The 25,878-nt window shown below is 42.7% G+C and overlaps 1 protein-coding gene across 3 annotated transcripts in view; it reads right to left on the reverse strand.

Moving 5' to 3' along the window:
• Positions 1-25,878, reverse strand: part of LOC134207614 (uncharacterized) — a 531,539-nt gene that overhangs the window by 243,970 nt on the left and 261,691 nt on the right. Inside the window, exons 1-2 of one of the 3 annotated variants that reach the window (XM_062683334.1) lie at positions 9,816-10,062; positions 3,794-4,171 (exon numbers count right to left, since the gene is read on the reverse strand). The exons of 1 other annotated variant lie outside the window; for it this stretch is intronic. In XM_062683334.1, the coding sequence (XP_062539318.1) occupies positions 3,794-3,869 (76 nt within the window). In that variant the 5' untranslated portion in view covers positions 3,870-4,171; positions 9,816-10,062. Of the gene's footprint in view, positions 1-3,793; positions 4,411-9,815; positions 10,063-25,878 lie in introns of those variants that run through there. One more of the 3 variants, XM_062683335.1, reaches the window with a different exon arrangement.

Below are 25,878 nucleotides of genomic sequence, written 5' to 3' on the forward strand. Positions count from 1 at the left end.
TCTAAGGGTTGAGAGGTCGAAGAGTTCGTCACGGCACTGCGGCAACAGTGTGAAGTGGAGGCGCCCACCGCAGCCGTTCGGCTACGGAAAGGTCCGGCAGGGACAGAAGTAGCATTGGTTCGGCTAACTGCAGCGGACGCCTCCAAGGTAGTCAAGTTAGGGAGCGTCAAGGTGGGATGGTCGGTGTGCCCTGTGGGCATATACGAGCAACCCGGAGTTTGCTTCAAGTGCCTGGAACCGGGGCACAAGCAATGGGACTGCAAAGGCCCTGACAGAAGCAATCTCTGCCGACGCTGCGGATTTGAGGGACATAAGGCACAATGCTGCACGAACCCTCCCAATTGTTTAATTTGTTCCAGCAAAGCTGTGAACAGCAAGCACCCCATGGGGGGTTCGAAGTGTCCGGCGTTCAAGCGTGCTGCAAAATCACAGTGCAGGTAACGCAGCTGGCTTGCTCGGCCTCGCCCGAGTGTTTGGTGTGCGCAGGTTTAGAGGAAACGGCGGAACACGTGTTGTTCGTGTGCCCATGTTTTCGCGCAATGCGTGACCACATGCTTGCCACATGTGGTCTGGACACTACCCCGAACAACCTAGTTCGGAGGATGTGTAAAGATGAAGTTGTCTGGAACGCCGTTTTATCGGCTATCGCCCAAATCGTCTCGGAGCTACACAGAAGTTTGCGCGTGGACTCAAGGATGGCTAGTTCAGGTGCAAATAAGAGGTGGTCCAAGGGATCGGAGTCGGCTTCATGGGTCATACCGGTGGTCATGCCCTGTGATCGAACTCGATCCTTTTATCGAACAAGTGGCTGTGCGAAGAACAACATGGTATCGTCGCTTTCGTGGCGTCAGTCAACCGGGCGGGTTCCGAATCCGAGGACGGAAAGAGGTCCTCGTCAAGGCTGGGGCAGGCGTAGGCACCGCGTCGGCAAATCCCTCTGTGTGTTGGCGAATAGACCTTATCGCAGAGAGGTCAATTTGGGGTGCACGCAGCATCATCATTCTTGATACCAGTCGTGCAGAGGGAGGCAGGCGCGAAGTCGACCCTTCCCACCTTCCGAGGACATAGGGCGTGGTAAGGCCACCTGGAAAGCCGGCAATGTGCTGGCACGATACCACGGTGTTCTTCTAAAAAAGCGAGTCACGATGTTCGGTGCTCCAAGGACACGCACCTAACCTCAAGGGTGCGTTGTGCACTGGCCCCCCTTTGAAGCATTACTTTCTGGTTGTACCGAAGGGACTATGGGCTTGGCGGCAATGGAAACGGTTTAGCGGGTCGGGGATGTAGTCCTGCCTCCCTCGTTTACTGTTGGAGGTGGTCCCTAACCTCACACAGAAAAAAATTATTAAAAGTAAACAGCGCGTAAAACTTCATGCGGAAACTTACGCTATTCTTCGCTGAAATCGTCCTCTTCCTAACAAGATTGCTTACAACTTGCGTGCAAAAAAGACGATTCACGTCAAATGTTGTATACATGTAGGCTATATCCCGTGGTGATTTAAGCTAGTAATGACGTTCCATTTATGTGCATTATTTTTAGCGTAAATTTCAGTGGATTTTTTCTATCTGTGCAATTCTACGAGCTGAGTCGATTGGTATATAACACTATGGATCTCCGATGGCGTAATAATCGACGATAAGCTCAATTTTTTTGAGCCACGTCGATTATGTATGCCAAAGGGCTTCATTGGGAATAAAATCTTTATCGCGAATGATGTCCACGGATCGGCGAAGCAAAGTCAGGTGCGTAGGTTTATAGCGAGTGTAGCATTGTATATTATCCGATACGGCGTACCAGCATGGTCCAAGGCACTAGAGGCCGGACCCACAGACTGATTCCAGAGGAATCGAATTGGATTAGTAGGAAGCATGGTCAGGTCAACTTCCACCTATAACAGGTCTTGTCTGAACATGGCTGCTTTAAAAAGTTCCTGTATAGGTTCGGGTTCGCTGATTATGCGGAGTACCCGGAATGTGTAGGTGAGGTAGAATCGGCAGAGCATGTGATGTTTGCATGCCCGCGATTCGATGTTGAACGCAATGCCATGCTGCTTGTCAGCGGCATGGATACAACCCCGGACAACCTCGTTGAGAGGATGTGTCGGGAAGAGGTTATATGGAATGCGGTGAACACAGCGTCTCAACAGATTATGTCGAAACTACAGCGCTGCTGGTGGCGTCTTGAACGAAACCAGCAGCTGTAGTAGAGACTACTGTGATGCAGTGAACAACATGCTCATCCGAACAACAAAAACTTCGTGAGTGAGCGGCGGGGACCTCCGTATGTAGATATAGAGGTCATTGCGGTTCACGCGCGGCGTTTGTTGTGTGGGTGCTCGTCTCCTACGCGAGTTCATGAGATATATTTATTGAAGTCGATGTTGCGCTAGAGCGTCGAGTGCGTTAGCATAGGCGTGAGCGTTCTCAATAGTCCTCCCCTGATGTATTGCTTAATTGCGGGCCGGGGGATACGGACTGGCGAAAGGGTTTGGGTTCTAGTGGGTCGAGTGATCCCATCCCCACACTACATGAGTTAACCTCCTCAGGTTTCTGTTTGCAGATTTCCGTTTACCCTTGCTCAAGAAAAAAAAGTTTGATTTTGGAGTGATCTCATAGCCTTTACGTATACTTAGTATACAAGAAAGGCAAAACACGATAAAAATTCTTACTCGAACTTTTAGTATGTCTAAATGCACGAGAATGGTACCAACAACGCAAGGTGCATCAATCAGGGTTTTTGAATATGGCATTATCCACTTTTGGGAGTCAATATCTAGTTAAAGAACTTTGGTTTATGTAGGATCACATATTGTTCTGAGAGGTGGTTACTCTAACTGTGGTGCACAAACAATTGTGCACTGATTTAGTGGATCTTTATACATTTATCATATTTTATTTTTAACAGAAAGCAGAAAACCTTATTTATCTACTATGCTATTGCGTGACCGGAATATCAGATTAGACATGTCGTAAATTCAGCTTAAAACTTCTGCATTTGGCATAAAAAGTACAGTACAAATTGATTGTATTTTCAAAACTTGAATTGAATATTCCTACGTCAAAAAGAACAATAAAGTTGTAGGTGAACGAATCGACATATGCTGTACAGACAAACAATCAACCATCAGCTGGAAAAAGAATTCAAAGGCAAACACAACGAAACTGAACTCTAAAACACCTCAACAATCAATACGAAGCATCGCGTCACGCTGTATATGACAATAAATACCGTTTACCTATTAATATTTATTGCTATTTTCCGTTCAGTAGCAGCCAGTTTGTCCGTGCATTCCGCTGTCTGATTGGGCATCGGCGGTGCAGCCCTCGATATTCCATTGTATACTGACTGAGCCGAGACTAAGCTATTAGTGCTGCGATGATGGCAAACACCCGGTGAGTTTCGATCCCTCAAGGTCGCCCTCAATCTCCGCGTGTCGAATTTTAAAGTTCATGCGTCATCCACATCGGTCAGCTGTTTTCTTTTTTTGCTTGAAATCTACAATTTCAATTATCTTCGCAAAAGACGAGAAAAATCAGCTGTCATAGAAGGAAATTATTTGACTAGACAGTTTTTAGATTGACTTGCTAACGACTAGAGCCCAGAACAAGAAAGTACGGAAGCAGAATTTATTTGCATGCGTACCTACGAATGAAGTTCAAAGGCAGGAAGGAAGTTTGCGGCGCACTAAAATTAGCGCTTGTTCTGCTTCGCGGGAAGTTCACCTTCCACCCGCGACGAGAGTGCGCGGTTTGTTTCGCTGAGTGTGCACCGGACAAAAGAACTTGAACTTACCGTCTAGTATGAACTGCTGGCTCTCGTCGATGAGCACCCCATCGTACGGCGTCGGTTCCTTGGAAACGCTTCCCATGCTTGCGGGGCGTTGCGAAACGCCAATCGATCGCTCGGGTGTTGATTCCGGATCTCCGGATCAGCGGTGTGCGTGATTTGAAACCGTAACGACTTAAACTTTTTCCCTGACGCAATCACGCACAACGAAGGTAATAATGATCACACGTTATTGGTGGATGACACTGAATCGGAAGCCGATTTTTTTTGCTTTTTCAATGAACACTTACAGTGGAAAATTGCAACACTTCGTGCCTTGAGCAGACTTAGGCAGCACACATTCACGCAGCTTCTTCGAACTTTTTCGACCAAATTCCACACTCTCTGGATGACACGATAGAAACAATAATTATTTGATTGAAACTAACCACTCAATCACAATTTCGACAGTTGATCCCGCCACGACGAAGATATCTTTGGTATCACATGCCCCGCCCACCCGGCGATCGTTGATTAAACACACCGGAAATAACTCTAACGCACCGCGAACCGCCACGCTTAGTACAGAATTCCTATTCTACCGTCAGGATAAACAGGAACATATTCACGTACTGAGCGCCGTGCCACTAACAACAACATCAACTAACCGATCGTTCCCGGAATACTACGCTGCTGCTCGCATCAAACGGGCGGTCAGTCAGTGACGGTCACAACTACTAATCTTCGTCCGCCGTCGTCGTCCACATGCGACACAGCGACGGGATTCCCTCGTTCGGGTAGCGTTCGATAAGCAAAGAATTCATATTTCTCGAAGAGTCGCACACAGTCACAGCCTTCGAAAAACCGACAACGACGAATAGGAGCTAAATGCGTAAACAGTGCAAAGTACCTGCACTGTTCGACTACCCGTGGCGTTGTCCTCGAACTACCCGCTTCAAGATGATTGACCCCGGCAAAAAAATAAACAAACCGCGTGCCGAAATCTACGCCCCGCCGTGCCACATCTCCCACACGTGCCCCCTTACCACGTCATGTCAAATAAAGCACAATTCGCGTGATCGACTATCGTTTTGCGTTAATCGTTCGTGTCGCCCGCCGGCGCGGAGATAAACATCTCGAACAGCGTTCTCGACCGATTCGCGGTCAAAGTGCGATTTGATAAGCTTTCGGAGAGGACGCCGACTACCGTGCTCTTGCACTTGCACTCTCATACTGGCATGATAAATAAATGCAACAACACGGTGTGTGAAGAACGCAACGAAAGCTTGACAGCGGCGTTGTACATATATTTAAGTCGGGTTGCGAAGCGAAGGCACATGTGACACATTTGAGCGACTATAGTCTCACTGTTTAGGGGTGACACTTCTATGTATTGAGTACAAAACACACTCGTCTTGACCACAGTCCGCCGACTTTAGTAGTCGCTTGGGCAGTTAGTCCACATACGTGATAAGCGTTTTTGCAGAGAATGTTTTTGTCCGGTAATTGAGTTGTTCGCCAAGCAATTCATTCGCATACTATACGTAAAGTAGACAGCCGCAGTCGTTAGTTTGCGGTCCCAATGCATGGGTGAGCAAACGGTGACGAGGGGCGAGGGTGACATCGCCGTCGTTGGCATTACAACAATATTATGCGAGTCATGTGCCGCATGCACGCTGACGAGAATGATGATCATCGTGCTTGCAGTCTTTAGCAGAGTAGAGACTGAATCAATGTACTTAGATGTACTGTCATACACTTGTATAGGAATTGGGGGCCTTTTAGTCTGAGATCTCCTGGACAAATAAGAATGAGTGCACTGTGGAAGATTTGAAGTAGTTTTACAACCTCGCTGAGAATATTCAGCGAAGCAAGGTGTCACCACCATGTAAGACTAATTTTCAAAATATTTTTATTGAATAAAAAGTCAAGCAACTCACAATAAATTAATGAAATGCGAGTTGATGAATAATTAAGTAAGAATTGCAACAAGTAGAGTTGTAACAAGAAAAAAAAATCATAAGTTAGTTAAAAGTACACTCACTTACTTTTAAGTGCGTAAGTAGATAAAAAATTAAAAATATGAGTTAGGAGGAAGATAAAATACTGGTGACTACGTGTCCATATAAGTGTGTTTCTGAGAAATAAATTATTAGGAAAATAATGCTCAGTAGGAGAGAAAACGAGTGAGTAGTCAAATGAAAGAAATTTGAACAGGAAAAATAGAAAAAAAAATTAACAAGAGCATTTTTAGATTTGTGAACGAGGCCTTTCAGATTGCATGAAGAAGGCCTATGAAGTTTCAAGAACAAAGTCTTCCAATCTTCATTCCGAATCCTTCCAATCTTCATTCCGAATCCTTCGAGGATTCATTCCGAATCCTTCGAGGATTCATTCCGAATCCTTCGAGGATTCATTCCGAATCCTTCGAGGATTCATTCCGAATCCTTCGAGGATTCATTCCGAATCCTTCGAGGATTCATTCCGAATCCTTCGAGGATTCATTCCGAATCCTTCGAGGATTCATTCCGAATCCTTCGAGGATTCATTCCGAATCCTTCGAGGATTCATTCCGAATCCTTCGAGGATTCATTCCGAATCCTTCGAGGATTCATTCCGAATCCTTCGAGGATTCATTCCGAATCCTTCGAGGATTCATTCCGAATCCTTCGAGGATTCATTCCGAATCCTTCGAGGATTCATTCCGAATCCTTCGAGGATTCATTCCGAATCCTTCGAGGATTCATTCCGAATCCTTCGAGGATTCATTCCGAATCCTTCGAGGATTCATTCCGAATCCTTCGAGGATTCATTCCGAATCCTTCGAGGATTCATTCCGAATCCTTCGAGGATTCATTCCGAATCCTTCGAGGATTCATTCCGAATCCTTCGAGGATTCATTCCGAATCCTTCGAGGATTCATTCCGAATCCTTCGAGGATTCATTCCGAATCCTTCGAGGATTCATTCCGAATCCTTCGAGGATTCATTCCGAATCCTTCGAGGATTCATTCCGAATCCTTCGAGTATTCATTCCGAATCCTTCGAGGATTCATTCCGAATCCTTCGAGTATTCATTCCGAATCCTTCGAGGATTCATTCCGAATCCTTCGAGGATTCATTCCGAATCCTTCGAGGATTCATTCCGAATCCTTCGAGGATTCATTCCGAATCCTTCGAGGATTCATTCCGAATCCTTCGAGGATTCATTCCGAATCCTTCGAGGATTCATTCCGAATCCTTCGAGGATTCATTCCGAATCCTTCGAGGATTCATTCCGAATCCTTCGAGGATTCATTCCGAATCCTTCGAGGATTCATTCCGAATCCTTCGAGGATTCATTCCGAATCCTTCGAGGATTCATTCCGAATCCTTCGAGGATTCATTCCGAATCCTTCGAGGATTCATTCCGAATCCTTCGAGGATTCATTCCGAATCCTTCGAGGATTCATTCCGAATCCTTCGAGGATTCATTTCGAATCCTTCGAGGATTCATTCCGAATCCTTCGAGGATTCATTCCGAATCCTTCGAGGATTCATTCCGAATCCTTCGAGGATTCATTCCGAATCCTTCGAGGATTCATTCCATATCCTTCGAGGATTCATTCCGAATCCTTCGAGGATTCATTCCGAATCCTTCGAGGATTCATTCCGAATCCTTCGAGGATTCATTCCGAATCCTTCGAGGATTCATTCCGAATCCTTCGAGGATTCATTCCGAATCCTTCGAGGATTCATTCCGACTCCTTCGAGGATTCATTCCGACTCCTTCGAGGATTCATTCCGAATCCTTCGAGGATTCATTCCGAATCCTTCGAGGATTCATTCCGAATCCTTCGAGGATTCATTCCGAATCCTTCGAGGATTCATTCCGAATCCTTCGAGGATTCATTCCGAATCCTTCGAGGATTCATTCCGAATCCTTCGAGGATTCATTCCGAATCCTTCGAGGATTCATTCCGAATCCTTCGAGGATTCATTCCGAATCCTTCGAGGATTCATTCCGAATCCTTCGAGGATTCATTCCGAATCCTTCGAGGATTCATTCCGAATCCTTCGAGGATTCATTCCGAATCCTTCGAGGATTCATTCCGAATCCTTCGAGGATTCATTCCGAATCCTTCGAGGATTCATTCCGAATCCTTCGAGGATTCATTCCGAATCCTTCGAGGATTCATTCCGAATCCTTCGAGGATTCATTCCGAATCCTTCGAGGATTCATTCCGAATCCTTCGAGGATTCATTCCGAATCCTTCGAGGATTCATTCCGAATCCTTCGAGGATTCATTCCGAATCCTTCGAGGATTCATTCCGAATCCTTCGAGGATTCATTCCGAATCCTTCGAGGATTCATTCCGAATCCTTCGAGGATTCATTCCGAATCCTTCGAGGATTCATTCCGAATCCTTCGAGGATTCATTCCGAATCCTTCGAGGATTCATTCCGAATCCTTCGAGGATTCATTCCGAATCCTTCGAGGATTCATTCCGAATCCTTCGAGGATTCATTCCGAATCCTTCGAGGATTCATTCCGAATCCTTCGAGGATTCATTCCGAATCCTTCGAGGATTCATTCCGAATCCTTCGAGGATTCATTCCGAATCCTTCGAGGATTCATTCCGAATCCTTCGAGGATTCATTCTCGTTGCCGTCCAAATTTTGCGGCGCGAACACTTTCAAACTTCTCGGATGAATCTTTTTAAAGTTTGCTAACAAACCCTTGTAAGATTCACGCCTTTCGTGCTTCTCAGGTGCTGCGTTCCAAACTTCGCATATTAAGGCTTCAAAGTTTCGCGGATTCGCCTTTCAAGTTTTGCGTACGATGCATGTCCAGCCAACAAGTTTTTTTTTAAAGTATGGCCTTTCGTATTGTTTGGCTAGGTGACGAAGCTTTTCAATCCTTCTTTATCTCCAAATGTGTTGGTACGTTGTGACTTGAAACTTTTGACGGTGACTCAACGCAACGAACTGTGTGTTCTCAACTGTTAAGTCATCGAATTACCATATTTGATAGATTTTGCCTGTTCAGCAAGGCAATCACGCGCGGTTTTTTACGATCGATTGATCAAATCTTGGAAAGTAGAAGTGATCTCACCAAAAACCGCTATTCCTATTCTATATTCACCTCGAATTCACATGGCGGCATAAATCAAATTTGCTTGCCTCTTTATCGATTCCTAATTTGCATAATCAAACCGTCCGTCACATTTCCCTCCGTTCGCATTTTGGCTGATTTACGCACCACCACAAGGGGGTATAGCAAACACTTGATTTGACCAATCAAACCCATATGCGCAACGTTCGGTAGCAGAATGCGGAATGGAAAGGAACGGGACAACCGGCCAACTGCGATCGGGGTTTGTGTGGTTTATCCATCCACGTTTCTAACACATTAATTATGCGTGTTTGTCATACAATGTCACAAAAAGTACCCCACATTTACGTATGCATGATTAATAAGCACATGGAGCTTTATTTTATGATTGAGGCATCGCTTGTCGGGTCGTCTAATTAATTCTACTTGTAACGTTATAACAGAAAATGATAACACTGAGGTCTACATCTCAAAGGCCAAAATGTCACAACCATATGTAATACCATAAATTTTCGTGCAACGTCACTTGCACCCAGTAATCGACCTTGATAAGCCGGCCGTAATCCTGTGATAAAACTCCATCCCGACCCACCTAATATTGGACAGCTGGCGCATAGGCAACAAATTTGATTTGCCGTTGCAACAGCAATCGATAAGATATCGGATCATCGAAACATTGGAATCACCTTTTTTTCGAATCTCTTATCGTTCTATGACGCAGTTCCTTGCCACGACTTCAATCCCGAAATAGCCATCTGGACAGCACCTGAAACGCTACCACACAGGGGCTGAAAGGCGTGAAGAAAAATCGATACGGTCGTCGCGACAGCTGACTGTCAAACTACATGTACGGCCTACTTCTCAATCTCGTCGTCATCGTCGCCACGGGTATCAACTGTCAAAATGTTTGCGCGTAGGACGTCTTCATTTTTCACAGCTTCCATATAGAACTCACATTTTCACTTGGAATTTTCCGCTTGGTTGTTCTGAAGATTGAACTGCTGGTACCGATTTTTCACATATCCTTATTTTTTCGGAACTGCACCACCCATATCGGCCATGTTTTCACGCACTTCAGAGGATTCGTGCGACGATTTTGTCTACGTGACTGTTTGTTTTGGTTTTGATCGATCCAATTGTTTATCAGAATAATGAAATTTAATAGATTTAATTAAATTTAATTTAAATGTAATGTAGTTATCCAGTTATTTGATGAAAACCGTTCACCACACCATCAGATTTTCTTTCCAGGAAGAGAATAATAAAAATTGCGTTGAAATTCGTCCCGTTAGAGGCGAAATCCGAGTCGAAACTGCGGTCCTGATGGATGGAAGGCAAAATCCTCGGAACGAAATTGCGCCTGCTCCGTAGCCGTATGTAGCTCGTATGCAATAAAATCGAAATCAAGTGTCTGGTCATGAGCCCTTTGCAGACGACAGAGGGGATGAGTCACGCACACCCTTCGGCCCATGTGATGCATTGGCGCGGTGCGGCTTCCCTTGCGAGGATCGGTTGGTTGTTTTGATTCGCTTCGTTTTGAATTTTTTTAGAATGCAAATCTTGTTTGTACCCTTCTATGAAGTAGGGTTCGAAGGTTCGTAGGGTGAACAGTCCAAAAAGCACCCTTCAGGCTTTTTTGATGTTTTCACTCGAACCATTTGAACGTGTAGATGCAAAATTTACAAAACCAGCTACAATTTACAATGGTCTCCTATTTAAAGCAACAAAGTTTTCATGACTTCGTAACGCATTTAAAAAATGTTTTAAAAATGGGCCTGGGGCAAAACGCCCGAATGGTGGTGTCAAATGGCTCAATTGCATGTAAAATAATGGTGAACGCATGGTTGTTTGTTTTGTCTTAATGGATTGAACGACAAGCTTACGGGTGAGGTGAAAGATTCGCTTATCGTTAAATTTAAGTAAAAATGAAAGGATTTTGCTCATTTTCCCATTGAAGCTCAATAATGAATAACTAATATTGAATTGTGATGATAATATCCGTTCATAAATGTCCTACAAATGATTTTGCGATTTGCCCCTGGGGTGCATTATGCACTGTTCTCCCCTGCCTAAGTGAAGAAGGATGCAAAACAACGACGGCAGAATACCATTCGGAAGTTGTCGTTGCGACAGAAGGGGAACTTCGGGTGGATTCGCGTACATTGTTTTCGTCCTTTCGTGAATCCTTTTTGCGTGGAGAGCATGATGTGGCAAGTGCGCAGACGCGTGCTAAAGCGAACGGTGACAGAAATGTCACTGCTGCAGTTGTTTTTGATGACTGGTGACGGAGGTAAGGTGTCGTATATCCTTTGTTTTCTTGTCGCTGCTGGTGCGCCATCAAATGTTGCGATAGAAGGGATGAACCATTAACTACTTCACGCAAACATTTGTATTTGTATATAATATCTGAGGCTGGAGAGTTAAATATTATTAGTTTTGTTAATTTTGTTATTTTTTCAGCAGTGAGCACGCATGTTAGCAAAAAGAAGCGACGAGATTGATGCTGTATTTGGATTCATTTTTTTTTCTATCCATTATTTTTGAATATCTTAACAGAAAAAACTGTTTCATATTTATATGCAAATTAAGTTCTAGATGGTGTGTTACGATAATATTGCAAAGCAGTGAATACATTGATAACTGCCACCAAAAAATCTGCAAACAATGCTTTCATTAGATTCTATTGACTTTTCAAAGATCCTTTTGAACATTCTGGATGATTTTTTCAGATGTTTTTTTGAAAAAAAAAAGGAATTTCGGCTGGAATTTGTTTCTAATAATCAGGATTTTTGGGCTTTCAGTCACGTGAAATTGTTCATAATTTTATATCATTACGTTTCGAAATGGTAACTGAAAGCTTAAATTGCTGATTTTAAGATAAACATTGTTCCCTCATTTATACTTCACATACTTCAATAGTTTGATTTTGATTGTTACTGATATGGGTGCATGTTATGAATTAAGAGGGCTTACAGATGAGTCCGCAGAAATCCTCACAAACTTGAAGCTTCCTTGAATAATTCCTAGATTACATATTTGCTCCACTACTACTTATCCACCAACTGTATGGTAGGAACATTTTCATGGAATTCAGGTTAAAAAATCCCATTTACACAATTACTGAGTATATTGTGTTTTCTAGACGAAAAAAATAAAACTTATTCTCACAACTAATCTGCTAAAAAAGTACATTTATTTGACATAAATCTTTCTGAGGATTTCTGAGGACCATGAAACCTTCTTATTCGGTCATTCGAATATTCGAATTTCTTGTTGTGATGCATCCACAGCACCCATCAAACCCACACATGTCCATGAAGCCTTTGGGTGTAATTTGAGATCCAATCATGCCTAAACCAGGTGTTCTAAATCCTCCAAACTGTTCCGGAGTTCAGATCAATTGGTCTACCAGGTCAACTACGTTCTGTATTACAACGACGTCTACTTTCAGAATCGAGTATTGACCTACGAGACAGACGAAGGCTTGGCTAGCGCTCCCATCACGGCAGTGTCCCACAGGGATCAATTCTGGGTCCATTGCTGTGGAACGTGATGTACGATGGCGTGCTGAGGTTGAAGCTCCCGCCAGGAGTCAAGTTAGTGGGATTCGCTGATGTCGTAACCATAATCGTGTACGGATAGTCCATCAAGGACGTCGAATTGATTGCAGCATATTCGATTAGTTTAGTTAGAATGATTGCCCAGCAAGCTACTACAGTTGGCATTTGTGATACGGAGATGATAGTCGTCAACAATCGGAGATTGGTGCTGAGCGCAAACTGCAACGCCCAAATGTTGGCGAGTACTCATAGGATGATGTGCCAATTTTCATCAGCGCATATCGTACCGTATCTGGCGAGGTGGCATGTGTACATGCGGGCATGATGCCTATCAAACTGGTGGTGAATGAAGACAATGTGTGCTACGCCCTCAGGGGCACCAGAAATTCCAGAAGGAACTTCAAGGCAGCAACGGTATCCAAACGGCAGAGGGAGTGGGACAACTCGACCAAGGGAGAGTGGACCCATCGTCAAGTCCCAAGTGTGTTGGCATGGATTTACATACCTCATGTAAAGCTAAACTTTGGCTTGACTCAGTTTTTAACAATTCGGAGATGGCTTTTCAGTCTTGACAGAATCAAAACACTGTTATTTAATCTTGTCCAACGTTTCGGTCCGTTTGGGACCTTCCTCAGGGACTCAATTCTTACAGGTTTATCCTCAACCTGTAAGAATTGAGTCCCTGAGGAAGGTCCCAAACGGACCGAAACGTTGGACAAGATTAAATAACAGTGTTTTGATTTTGTCAAGACTGAAAAGCCATCTCCGAATCATTAAACTACAGTCGAAATTAATAGTTCAGTTTTTAACAGGCCACGGAAGTTTCAGGTAGTACCTGCACAGATTCGGACATGTGGCTTACCCCGTCTATCCACAATGCTCAGACGTGCCAGAAACGGCTGAGCACACCCTGTCCACATGTCACCGGTTTGAAAAGCAGCGGAGTGCGATGTTGAAGGCATGCAAAATAGACGCTGCCACCGATAACATCGTCAGAAGCATGCGCCAAAACGCAGAAGAGTGGAGTGCGGTCGCGAAGTTGGCGCACGGAGCAGCTGAATGCCGGCATTGCGGATAGTGGACCATGGCACCACCGCGGAAGATATGTCAAGTAACATGTTTAGTTTTATAACGCTCTTGAAGACCGTTATTTACTCTACAAGAGTGCCTTAAAACCACTATAAAACCAAAATGTTACTGGGGATGTCTATAATTAATGGGAACGCCAGCTCCACTGTTCAGATTGATTGATCAACCAGAACCAACCAGGTACAGAGCCCATACCAACGTCAACCCATCAATGCCACACATGTTCCTAGAGCCTATGAGTGTAGCTTGCAATTCAATCATACTTTTTAACAAATGTTAGTTCTCCAAACTGTCCAGGAATTTAGATCAATTGATCAACCGGTCGACTACGGTCTGTACCACACCGACGACCATCTGTCCTCGTTCCAAGTGATCTCACATTCACTAGTAGTTTTCCTAATATGCCATTTTCAACACAATTCCCCTCTCGGGATGAGTGGTCATCTGGCTATTTGGAGAGAAGTATGTCGGACAGGGCCCTCCTTAGCCGTGCGGTAAGACGCGCGGCTACAAAGCAAGACCATGCTGAGGGTGGCTGGGTTCGATTCCCGGTGCCGGTCTAGGCAATTTTCGGATTGGAAATTGTCTCGACTTCCCTTGGGCATAAAAGTATCATCGTGTTAGCCTCATGATATACGGATGCAAAAATGGTAACTTGGCTTAGAAACCTCGCAGTTAATAACTGTGGAAGTGCTTAATGAACACTAAGCTGCGAGGCGGCTCTGTCCCAGTGTGGGGATGTAATGCCAATAAGAAGAAGAAGAATGTCGGACAGCATTGTTTGTTACACTGACGACTCCCTCTTCGAAGGTAGACCGGGTGCAGGTGCCTACTCGCGTGAGCTGAGATTGGAACAGCCCCACTCACTGGGTAGACACTTTTTATCGGAAATATTTGCCATTATGTGTGGAGTGCAATCCGCACTGCAGTAACACATTATGGGCAAAGTAATATACTTCTGTTCAGATAGCCAAGCAGTTATCAAAGCTCTCGCTTCGGCTAACTCAAGGTCGAAGTTAGTAATCGCATGTTGAACTCAAATTGAGGAACTGAATTCAGTTAATACGTTACACCTTATATTTTTAACCTGGTCACTCTTCCATAGCTGGAAACGAATTGGCTGATGAGTTAGCTCGTAATGAAGCATCACATGACTTTGATGTGAGTTTGATTAGCTCAGCACAAACGGTATTGGAGTAGATTGGATTCATGTCGACAAACAAAATTGTATATCCGAGAATCATCTCTGGTATTAGCAAACTATTTAGCTAATCTGTCTAAACAGAATTGCAGTGTCGTAGTCAAGGCCTTGACAGGTCAACTGCCGACTCAACTATCACATGGCAAATACTCAACGTGTTGTATCATTTGTCTGTGATGGTTGTGAATCCGATTATAGAACTTTTTATCATCTGATATGTAACTTGGCAGTTTATGCGCAACTGCGTTTCCAAATATTTGTTAAACACTTACTAAGTGAAATTGACTACAGAAACCTGAACCTTCAAAGTAAAGCCTGTCCAGGTTAAATTTCGGACAACTGAGAAATTTATTTTTTACGAATTACTGAGACGGTCCATTACCATGACAGCTTCATCTCTTCGCTATATGTGCTATAGCTTCAACATGTTTTAGCTTTCGTCCAAATTGATGAAATGGCGATAAATCAATTGAACATTATCTAAGAGTCCAAAATTTAACGTGGACAGGCTTTATTCTGTTGTTATAACTTTTGTACGTTTATACGTTGTATGCCCTCTTCAAGGGTCTTTTTCCCAAACTTCCGAATTTTTCTCCCATCCATATTTTTTCCCTTTTGCCTTTCTCGTGCAACGAAGTTGTACCGAAAGGCTATCATTTCATTCCATAATCGAACTTTTTATAGCAGGCTCAGAGACCCATACGGGGCATCCATAAATTACGTAACGCTTAGAGGGGTAAAGAGGGGGCGGGAGTTCGCCCGAAGTGTGACAATCCATACAAAAATTTCAAATGATTCATACAAAAAGTGTGACATAGGGGGGAGGGGGATTAAAAATAGCCAATTCTTGCGTTACGTAATTAAGGGATCTTCCATTAGTGTTTTATATTCCTCGACTCAGCTCGACTACCTGAGTAAATGTCTGTCTGTCCGTGTGTATGTGTGTGTACCTGCACATGTGCCATAAAAAACATTAGCCGATTTTTCACATAGTAGGAGCACTGTTCCGTTTTCCATCTCACTGAACATATATTCATCTCATCACAAAACAAAGATATACAGTACCAATCTCGTCGCTTGTTTTTGCTAACAGGCGTGCTCACTGGTGAAAAAAATCACAAAAATCAAGCTCTATCTGGTAAAAGGGCGAATGTCGCAAGAGAGAAATCTCTTCGTCGACATCTCCTTTTTTAAATACAAGCGACAAGCAGAGGTTTTCTTTGCAGTTTATCACCTCAGAATGCAAGTTCGCATTGTTTTCAATCGTGCTGAGGTGATAAACCTCAAACAAATCAGCTGCTTGTCACTTTTATTGAAAAGAGGGGAAGTCGACGAAGAGAATCCTCTCTTGCGACATTCGCCCTTATTCCAGATAGAGCTTGAAATAAGAAACAAACCAAATTCCTTTTCATTGCTTTGTTTTTGATGGGATGGAAGTAGGAGCTATGGAATGAAATGCCGATCCGATCCCGTACTTCTAAACCGATTCTCTCACAACAAGTTACATACGACAGAGAATAAAGCGTAGTTGATCACTATCGAATTTAATAACGATTGCGCATTCTAAAAAAATCTAAACAGGATAGAGAACCGGCAGCACCCCCTATTCCCGTCAACAACGTTCATTACTCGAGCGCATTACAACCGAATTCTCGTTTTTTTAGTACATGGTTAGTTTCTGCATATATCTAGTGATGTACAAACATTTAAGCCATTTGGTTGGAACGCGGTCGAGTTGCGGACGGGAATAGGGGGTGATGCCCAAATGGCCCCGCTCCCTATCAAAATACATAGTTATGAATCATAGTAATTAAGTTATAGCAAGCTCTTCTACTCGATTTAATACACGACTTTAGTACAATAATTGAAACGCAAGCTTTGATTGCATGCAAGTTATGACGCATAACGCCATAACGTTTCTACAGCTTTCAGGTATAATAAAAAAGCTCGCATAAAACGCGCACGCTAATAATACTTTACTTAGTGATTTTAAAATCAATATGTATCACAAATTATTTGACATTTCATCGAATTTCCCGATAATGTATTTGATTGTTTGATTGGGTTGTTTAATAATGCACGAGAAAGGCACAATTACTGCTAGGTGGATCAATCTGGGTTTTGTTCACTTCCTTTTCCTTTTGCTACTCGACGTATCAGCGATGACGCGCACGACGTCAGCTTTCGTCGTGCAGCCAAATCGTCATGACGACATCGAACAACGAAAACTTCATACCATTATTCTTCAAGCGGCAGCTACCATGCGAAGAATTTTATTAATCCTTTGTAATAATGAATTTGAAGTAACGTATGAAGGTGTAATGAATGTTATCGATACATTTATGTTACCAAAGTTCCTACTATTTGTTTATTCGAGCCGCCATTGTGTTTTTAACCAGTCCGTCTATAAAAAAGATATGTTAGCTACTAGATAAAGATTGTCGCTGTCGTCGCTGTCTGGAACATCTTTTGCTGGCGAGGAGAGGGGAGCTAAATGTCAAAGAAGGAAAATCTATACGATTTGACAGCTTGGTACCCAACATGTTCCGGACAGCAGAACAAAGGGAACCGAAGGGACAATCTTTATCTAGTAACTAAAATATCTTTTGTCTATAATGACGTTCAATCAATGATGCGAAGTAGTAACAACGGAGATCGTCATAACTTTTGGCTGCGCGACTATCTTCGTGGTAGGCATGCGGCGCGAAGAAACCGAATAAGGGCCGATGTCCACGTAGCGGTTTTTCAAGCTGCGTTAACGCCGCGTTCACGCAAGGTACCCAGCATCAAATAGAGCAATGCACACGTATACGTGTGCACGACTACATTTGATGCTGGGTACTTTGAGTGGACGCGGCGACAACAACAAAACCGCTGGCATCGTCCCTAAGTGTTGCGTAGTGTAAGTTTCGCTTTCTTCATACGACGGGATGGCTATTTTCAGCCCTGGTCATCAATCGATCGATTAACTCTCTAAGATTTTGCATAACTGTTCAAATTAATATGTTGAAAGCGCTAGATATCACTAATTTGAATTTTGCCAAGCACTGAAACTCGGTAGACCAACCTGAGGACATACGCCTTAACGCTCGAAAATGTTTCATGATGGATGTTTATCGCCTTTAACGAGACGCCAGTTTCCAGGTGGACTTGCCTCAACACCTTGTAAATGTAGATGCCACAGTTTTCGTCCCTTCGTGGCCTCCGCTTCGGTTGCTTGTCATCCTTGATGATGTTGATGAGTCTTGTTGTCACGATAGTTCTTCATATTTCTCAGATTTCATTATATCCAGCTCATCTGGTAGTCTCGTGTACACTAACGCCACCATGTGCATGCATTTTAAACTAAATTTATTCCAACCAAAATGAATGCTTCCAGAACTCGCCTTGGAATTTTATAGGTCGTCAACCTGTTATCGGTAGTTTCTTAGACGCGCCCTGTGATTTTTCAAACCACAAACCATTTTCCGGGCCATGACAGGATCGCCAATGTTTGACCCCAAATGGCCGGAGAGAAACAGGATGACCACAGACATAACACATTGAACATGCGTTCATCAAATTCATCTTCGTACAAACACTAACGACATCTGTTGCTTTCCCTAAGTTGGGCAAATCACGAACCAGATGGCGTTAGTGAGCGAACGTCAAACTCAAGAAAATCCGATGCGTGCGCTTCAAGTGAATGATTGGCCAGCTAGTGATCATTTAAATTTTTCAATTGATTTGTAAATCAGAGAATGATGAAAATTTCCCGAGTGCTATGTCTGTCAGTCTGTGGGATGTCAGTTGCTCTGCATGCATGCGTGTAAATACATACCAGAGGAGATCTGACGAAAATAGGATGAGTCATGGCTTGCTAATCTAAAAATGCTTACTCAAACCCCACAGTTGCTAATCGTTGAAGTCTGTTCAACTATGTCTGTGCTATTTTTTCTTTTTTTTTTGGCCACTGTTATAATAATTAGAACTATTATTGAAGATGCTCTTACTTTCTAGATAGGGCCCCATTATATGCTCCTTGGGACATCACTTCCGTTTTAGAATGTTCAAGATTGAGAATAGGCGGTTAAATAAAGTTATTTTAAAACTACACACGTGTGTTTACTCTCTCTCTGAACCAAAACATAAGATGGTGCCAGAAGATCTCGCGGCGATTGACTGTAATAAAAAAGGACTTTGGCGTGGAATCGAGTGACTACGAACCTACCCGAAGAAATCGAAAACAATTTTCCTTCTCACGGCACGTCATTTGTGAACGTGGCAATTACCGCGTCGAAATAGTTTTGCTGTCCGGGAGTGAAGTATAAATAAAAATGGATCAAATATCTCAATTGCTGGAAATTCAAAACAGGATTTCTGGCGAACTTGTCAGCAAATGCTCAACCTCCGTGCAGATCCAGCAGCGGCCGGAGCCGTACAGCACGTTTCGCAACATGCTTCGCTTCTCCACCGTGCTAGCTGTGGAAGGAGAAATGGAGGAACACTTTTCGTTATTTAAAGTGAGCTTTCTGTACTGTCAGTGGTTGGACCTCAGGTGCTGAAGAAGTACTTCAACTTCTAGTTGACTGCAGCAGACAAAGGAGATCCGAAAACTGTTCTGGCGGCTATCAAGCAAAAAGTTGTTCATACGTGGCAGAACATCATCGTCAATCGATTGGAATTTTTTTCAGTTGTACAGTTACCGCTTGAAAGCATTGACGATTTTGCATCCCGGCTGAACTGCCCATAAATTCATAACAGTCCCATGTAGATAGGAAATCAAGCAAACATGGACTGTTATGAATTTATGGGCAGTGAAGGCGTTGGCGAAATGGAGCCGTTTCGCAGACTTAGAACAGGAAATGCTCACTTTCGAAATAGTTACGTCCACATCTTAAATGTTAACGAAAATGTCAACGATTCCGGGAAGAATAGTCGACAAAGCGGTAGACTTGTGTAGAATGGAGGCAATAACATATAAACATGGGGGCCCTCCTTAGCCGTGTGGTAAGACGCGCGGCTACAAAGCAAGACCATGCTGAGGGTGGCTGGGTTCGATTCCCGGTGCCGGTCTAGGCAATTTTCGGATTGGAAATTGTCTCGACTTCCCTGGGCATAAAAGTATCATCGTGTTAGCCTCATGGTATACGAATGCAAAAATGGTAACTTGGCTTAGAAACCTCGCAGTTAATAACTGTGGAAGTGCTTAATGAACACTAAGCTGCGAGGCGGCTCTGTCCCAGTGTGGGGATGTAATGCCAATAAGAAGAAGAAGAAGAAGAAGAAGAAGAAGAAGAAGAACAAATAAAAATTCTCAGGCGTTATGTCTGGACAAGAATGGCAAAATAATAAAGTGCAATCTGCGAGTGCAAATATTGTGGCGATTGACATGTCTTTTTTAAAGGTGTGTGAGAAGTTAGAAATAAGACGTCTATCTTCTCACTTCACATTTTTCACTTTTTATATCTCATTTTTCTTTCTGCACTTCTCACATTTCACAAAGGAATGAGAAGTGTGACGTCTCATATCTCACATCTCACATCAGACTGCTTACTTCTCACTTCGTACTTGGCACTTTTCTCAGTGAGAAGTGAGAATTTAGTGGTCTCCCTTTTCTTATTTCTCACGTCTCAATTATCATTGCTCACTTCAAACTTTTTACGATTGTTCGACCAAACGACATTTTCGGATATATGACCTTTTCGGCCTTTTCTATCAATTGACCTATTCAGTAATACGATGATGCTTTTATACCCAGGGAAGTCAAAAAAATTTCCAACCTGAAAAATTTGTTAGAACGGACCGGGAAACTAACCCAGCCACCATCAGCATGGTTTTGCTGTGTAGCCGCGTATCTTCCCACACGACTAAGGAAGGCACTGAGCTAACATCTGTACACTTTTTATTTGAGCAAATTGCATCCCTACCTCTTGACCACTTTTGACGTAGGACTACGTCTGTGTTTTCTATATTGGGGTACACTTTACGATTGCGAAAATCGGGGACCATCACGAAAATATGATAGACTTTAAACTTTAATATCTAAGCCGTTTCTCGATGGATTTTCAATTTTTTTGGACCATTCGATCAAGGATGAGTCAACGCTTCTTTGTATCTATTTGAAAATACTGATTTTTAACTATTTATTATCAATAATTGATAAAAAGTTTAGAAATAGGTAAACTAACCAATCACGTACATGCATCACTAGCACAGACATCAAAAATCAATCACTTGCGGGTTTGGATCTAATCCTCAGTTTGAACAAGATTTTACGCATAGCAGACGCATCAAAGCGATCGTAGCGGAGCGGACACAGCATCACGGAGGCGCTAATAACATTTTCAAAGAAAATCCATCGCATTGGTGGTGGTGCTCGATGTGTTGCTGCAGATCATTCAACCTCAACGAACTAGAATTTCATATGAAGAAAAGGTTGACCATAAAAATAGCACTGTGGCGATCCCGCACCAAATTATCAAAATTTATTACAAATTGTGGTGTCAGTTAGTTGGAAAGGAACATTGGGAAAAGAAAATTGGTTCTTCTCAGGACCAACATTTTATAAAAAGAAAGAGTTAATTGCGAAAATGGACCGTTTCGGTGGCATCGGGTTTGGCGTGGTAGCTTGGTTGCTGTTAGTGATTCCATCCATTAAAATTTTCTACATCATCTCCCTCCGACGCGCTATCAAATTCGCTATTTACGATTGAGTTTTGAACTTTGAAGAAAGTTTATTTCGGATCAACTTTCTTTTGTATAAAATCCATGAAGACGCCACCTTTGTGAAAACTATCTACCTACAGCAACTACCCATTAGTGAACGTCGCTTGGACAGAGTCAAGAGATAATGTTTGGTAAGTTGGGGGGTCCCGTAGCGTAGTTGGCTACACGTTCGCCTTACAAGCGAATGGTCATGGGTTCGATTCCCAGCCCCTCCACCAAACCCTCGTCAGTCGCCGGATGCGCAGCCTGTGCGGTGGCGTATTGGGGAGCGCCCATACCGTTACGACTGCCTGATGACGAATGACAAATTGTTCTTCTCGGAGGCATTCCTCCACCGTACCTGGATAAATGGCAACCGAACAATGCGCAACGATAATTGAATTCACGACACGGACAAATGGACACAATGGACTCACGGTGAGATGGACCAGCAACGACAACAACAATGAATAATGTAAAATCTAAAAATAGTTTCTGTGTGGATTCTGGCAGCAGAATACCACAGTAGATTTCGGCACAGTAGCGGTTAAGTAACACAGAGTGCCTACCAAATAAAGAAAGGAATAAAAAAAAAAGGTTTGGTAATATGGAGAAACTTCGTCTTTAGTCAAATTTCTGTTGTCATTCCTCGCAACGATACGCATCTTAGATAAACAACATCTCATAACCAAATTCAGAATCTTTCGAGAAAGTTTCATTGGATTCTTAGAATTCATAATTCTCCGAACGGTCCGTTGTCTGTGGAAACCCGATCGATATGGCTCGCGCGCGCCGAAAAGCAGCTTTCTTATATCTAATGAAGTAATCCCATTAGCCCCGCCCCTTCATTAATCGTTATGAGTGCACATTATATTTACACTATATCAGCTCACAAAGGGGCGGGGCTTACGGGTTTAATTAATTAAATACAAGAAAGCTGCTGTTCAGCGCTTGCGAGCCATTTTGATCGGGATTCCACAGACATTCAATGCAGCGGAGCGGACACAGCAGCACGGAGTGGGCGGCAATGCTGAAAATTTATTTCAACTTTTGGAGGCTTAGCGAAAAATCATCAAGTGGCGGTCGGACAGTTGCAACGCAAGGTGTCGGCAAGTGATTGGATGCAGTTAGTTATTGGACAGAAGGCGCATTGGGAAAAGAAAATTGGTTCTTCTCATGACCAACATTTTATAAAAAGAAAGAGTTAATTGCGAAAATGGACTGTTTCGGTGGCATCGGGTTTGGCGTGGTAGTTTGGTTGCTGTTAGTGATCCCAAATTCGCTATTTACGATTGAGTTTTGTACTTGAAAAAAAGTTTATTTCGGATAGTCGGATCAACCTTCTTTTGTATAAAACCAATGAAGACGCCAGCTCTGTGGAAACTATCTACAGCAACCACCCATCTGTGAACGTCGCTCGGACAGACAGATGCCAAGAGATAATGTTTTGTAATATGAAGAAACTTGAGTCTTGAGTCAAATTTCTGTTGTTATTCCTCGCAACAATACGCATCTTAGACAACCAACATATCATAACCAAATTCTGAATCTTGCGAGAAAATGTCATAGGATTCTTAGAATTTGTCACTCTCCGAACGGTCCATTGTCTGCTGCGGAATCCCGATCAAAATGGCTCGCGCGCACCGAAAAGCATCTTTCTTATATCTAATGAAGAAATTCCATTAGCCCCGCCCCTTCATTAATCGTTATGAGTGCACATTATATTCACCCCAATACAGATCACAACGGGGCGGGGCTAACGGGCTCAATTTATTTATTACAAGAAAGCTGCTTTCCGGCGCGCGAGCCATTTTGATTGGGATTGCGCGGAAAGAGCGGAATGATCGGTACGACAAAATTTGATGCAGCGAAGCGGACACAGCAGCACGAAGGCATGGGTAGCAGTGGCAATGCTGAAAAATTTATTCCAAATGGTGGAGGCTTAGCGAAAAATCATCGAGTGGCGGTCGGACAATTTAAACGCAAGGTGTTGACAAGCGTTTGGATGCAGTTAGTTATTGGAAAGACGCATTGGGAAAAGAAAATTGGTTCTTCTCAGAACCAGCATTTTATGGAAAGAAAGAGTTAATTGCGAAAATGGATTGTTTCGGCGGCATCGGGTTTAGCGTGGTAGCTTGGTTGCTGTTAGTGATTCCATCCGTTCAAATTAATTGCATCATCTCCCGCGCTATCAAATTTGCTAGTTACGATTGAGTTTTGCACTTTAAAGAAAGTTCATATCGGATTGTCGGATCAACCTTCTTTTGTATAAAGACCTTTTTGGAGGACACCATCCTCAAAAATGGCCGAAATAAAGGAGAAATAAGCAGAATCAGAAGTGGCGTGAAACCAAACGCAAATATATTTATTTGCAACGTTTGGTTTTCGCCTGCGATGTAAGCGTACGTGGCAAAGTAAGGATTGTGATGTCCCCGACTAAAAGCCAGTCGAGTGGCTTCAGCGGCCGATGAGTCATGTTAATTCCATTGTCAAAGTCCATCCAACTGGGAACAACTATTCGACTTCTTGATTCAGTTGACCTCCGAGCAGTTTGCTCAACGTTAATTAAACGACACAAATTGTTATGGCAAATACCATCAATTTCGAAAAGCTTCGTAGTCCTACGTCACCTTTGCGTACAACCCGATTGGGCTGCACCTTTGAGTTTTTCATCTTCCCCGACAGTCCATGTTCCCTGAAGGTTGTTTGGTCAATGAAACCAGTTAAGCACGCAGCGTATCTTCTAAACGGGATACGGAATGCTTTAAATGCTTGATCGAAACAGTCATTCATAATCATCATGGTTTAGGTTAATGCACAAATTTTTCAAATGGGGCTCTCAAAAGGAAATCTCTGTATTTGCGGCACAGATTAGCAGGACATTGACTATGTAGTGTGGACGTCTTAGAAGCATCGGTGTTGAACTTAGTCTGTAGATTAAAAAAAAACACCTTAATAAAGACCAAAAAAAAAGTCTTAGGAGCATCGTGGCCCCAAATCTGGACGAAGAAAATGTTTGTTTGTCCCGTCCTAGCTGTGAAACATTGCTAAGGATGGCAACTATGTAAACATTGTCAGCACCCAGCGCCGTAGCGTGGGGTTGGCCAGGTTGGCCCCCGCCAAGGGCGCTGGGCCTTAGGGGGGCGCCGAAATCCAGAATTGCACTATGAGAAATGATGAAATTCTCATCAAGGTGTTTTTACGCGCTTGGATACCACTTAAACTTGAAGTAAAATAAGAGGTGTTTTTTAGTTCAACATATAGAGCATGCTTTCCTGTTCTCCAACATATTTTTTTTGTAAACCTTTTATTTATATAATATAATGACACTAACATTTATAGAATGACAGTTGGTCCATGCAGAAAATGTACAAATTTTTAGTACCATATAAATTTAAAATGCAAATTATGGGCTACAAAAATTCTGAAAAAATGGAGTTCGGCTCCTGCACATTCAGGATTTGTGAAAATATCGATACCCCTAAACAACCCAATTCTCGCCGGTCCTAAGTAACATTTTATTCAAGAATTAATTTGAGTTCTGTAATCAAAAGCTTTCATATTGATCTATTGATTGAAATATTCAAATTAATTCATGAAAAAAATGTTACTTAGGTCCTTTTGAAAAGTACAGCGAGAATTTTTTGGTGGAGTTAACTCATTGTTTGATTGATGCTGAAGGTCTCAGTCGACTGAAATCGAATCGTGTAAAAAACCTTGGTGTATTCTCAAATTCACCGGTTCAAAGTGTTTTAGATTCGAGCTTTTTTCCCCCGTTTGACTGATTTTCAAAAGGCCTCAGGTCGGCTCAGGAAGCATCTTCACTGACTTTTTTTTATCATTTACCCATTTTATCATTATCCCATAAAAGGAAGTGAAAAATAGAATGGAACAGGAAATACAAATGAAAAGTAGAATGGAACAAATTTCTGGGGAAGAATGCGTACTTCAATACGCCAAAGGCGAAAGACAGAGTACACTGTAAAAAAAAACTTTTGTTCGGGACTACGAAATCTAAGCCATTTTCAAATAATAGATACCGTCATATGGAAGGAAGATGATCATTGAGGCGAAGATGATCATTTGATGTGTTAGTAAAAAGTGCCTAATTTTTTAATGAAACGGTAGTCAACCATATTATCCGTTCAAGTAATGTTATCGCTAGGTAGAAAATCCGAGTTTTTCGATTATAATCATGAAAATGCATTTCGTGGAAGAAAGAGAGAGAGATAGTCATAAATGACGCTATTTTCGTTTCAAATTTTGACTTCGTAGACTTCTTTACGTAGTAAATTCAATATTCATACAAATAACCTAGTGTATTTTGACAGCTAGGTCATAATGGTTTTTGTAGAGCTGTCTTGATCAACTTCACCCCAAACCAGATTACTCAAAAAATGTGTGATAATTTAATTTATTTTAATAAATGCGAACGCATTTCAGAAAACTAAAGTTGTTGATTATAGCAACGTATAGCAGTA

Source organism: Armigeres subalbatus, chromosome 1, assembly GCF_024139115.2.
Source record: "Armigeres subalbatus isolate Guangzhou_Male chromosome 1, GZ_Asu_2, whole genome shotgun sequence".
NCBI lineage: Eukaryota > Metazoa > Arthropoda > Insecta > Diptera > Culicidae > Armigeres > Armigeres subalbatus.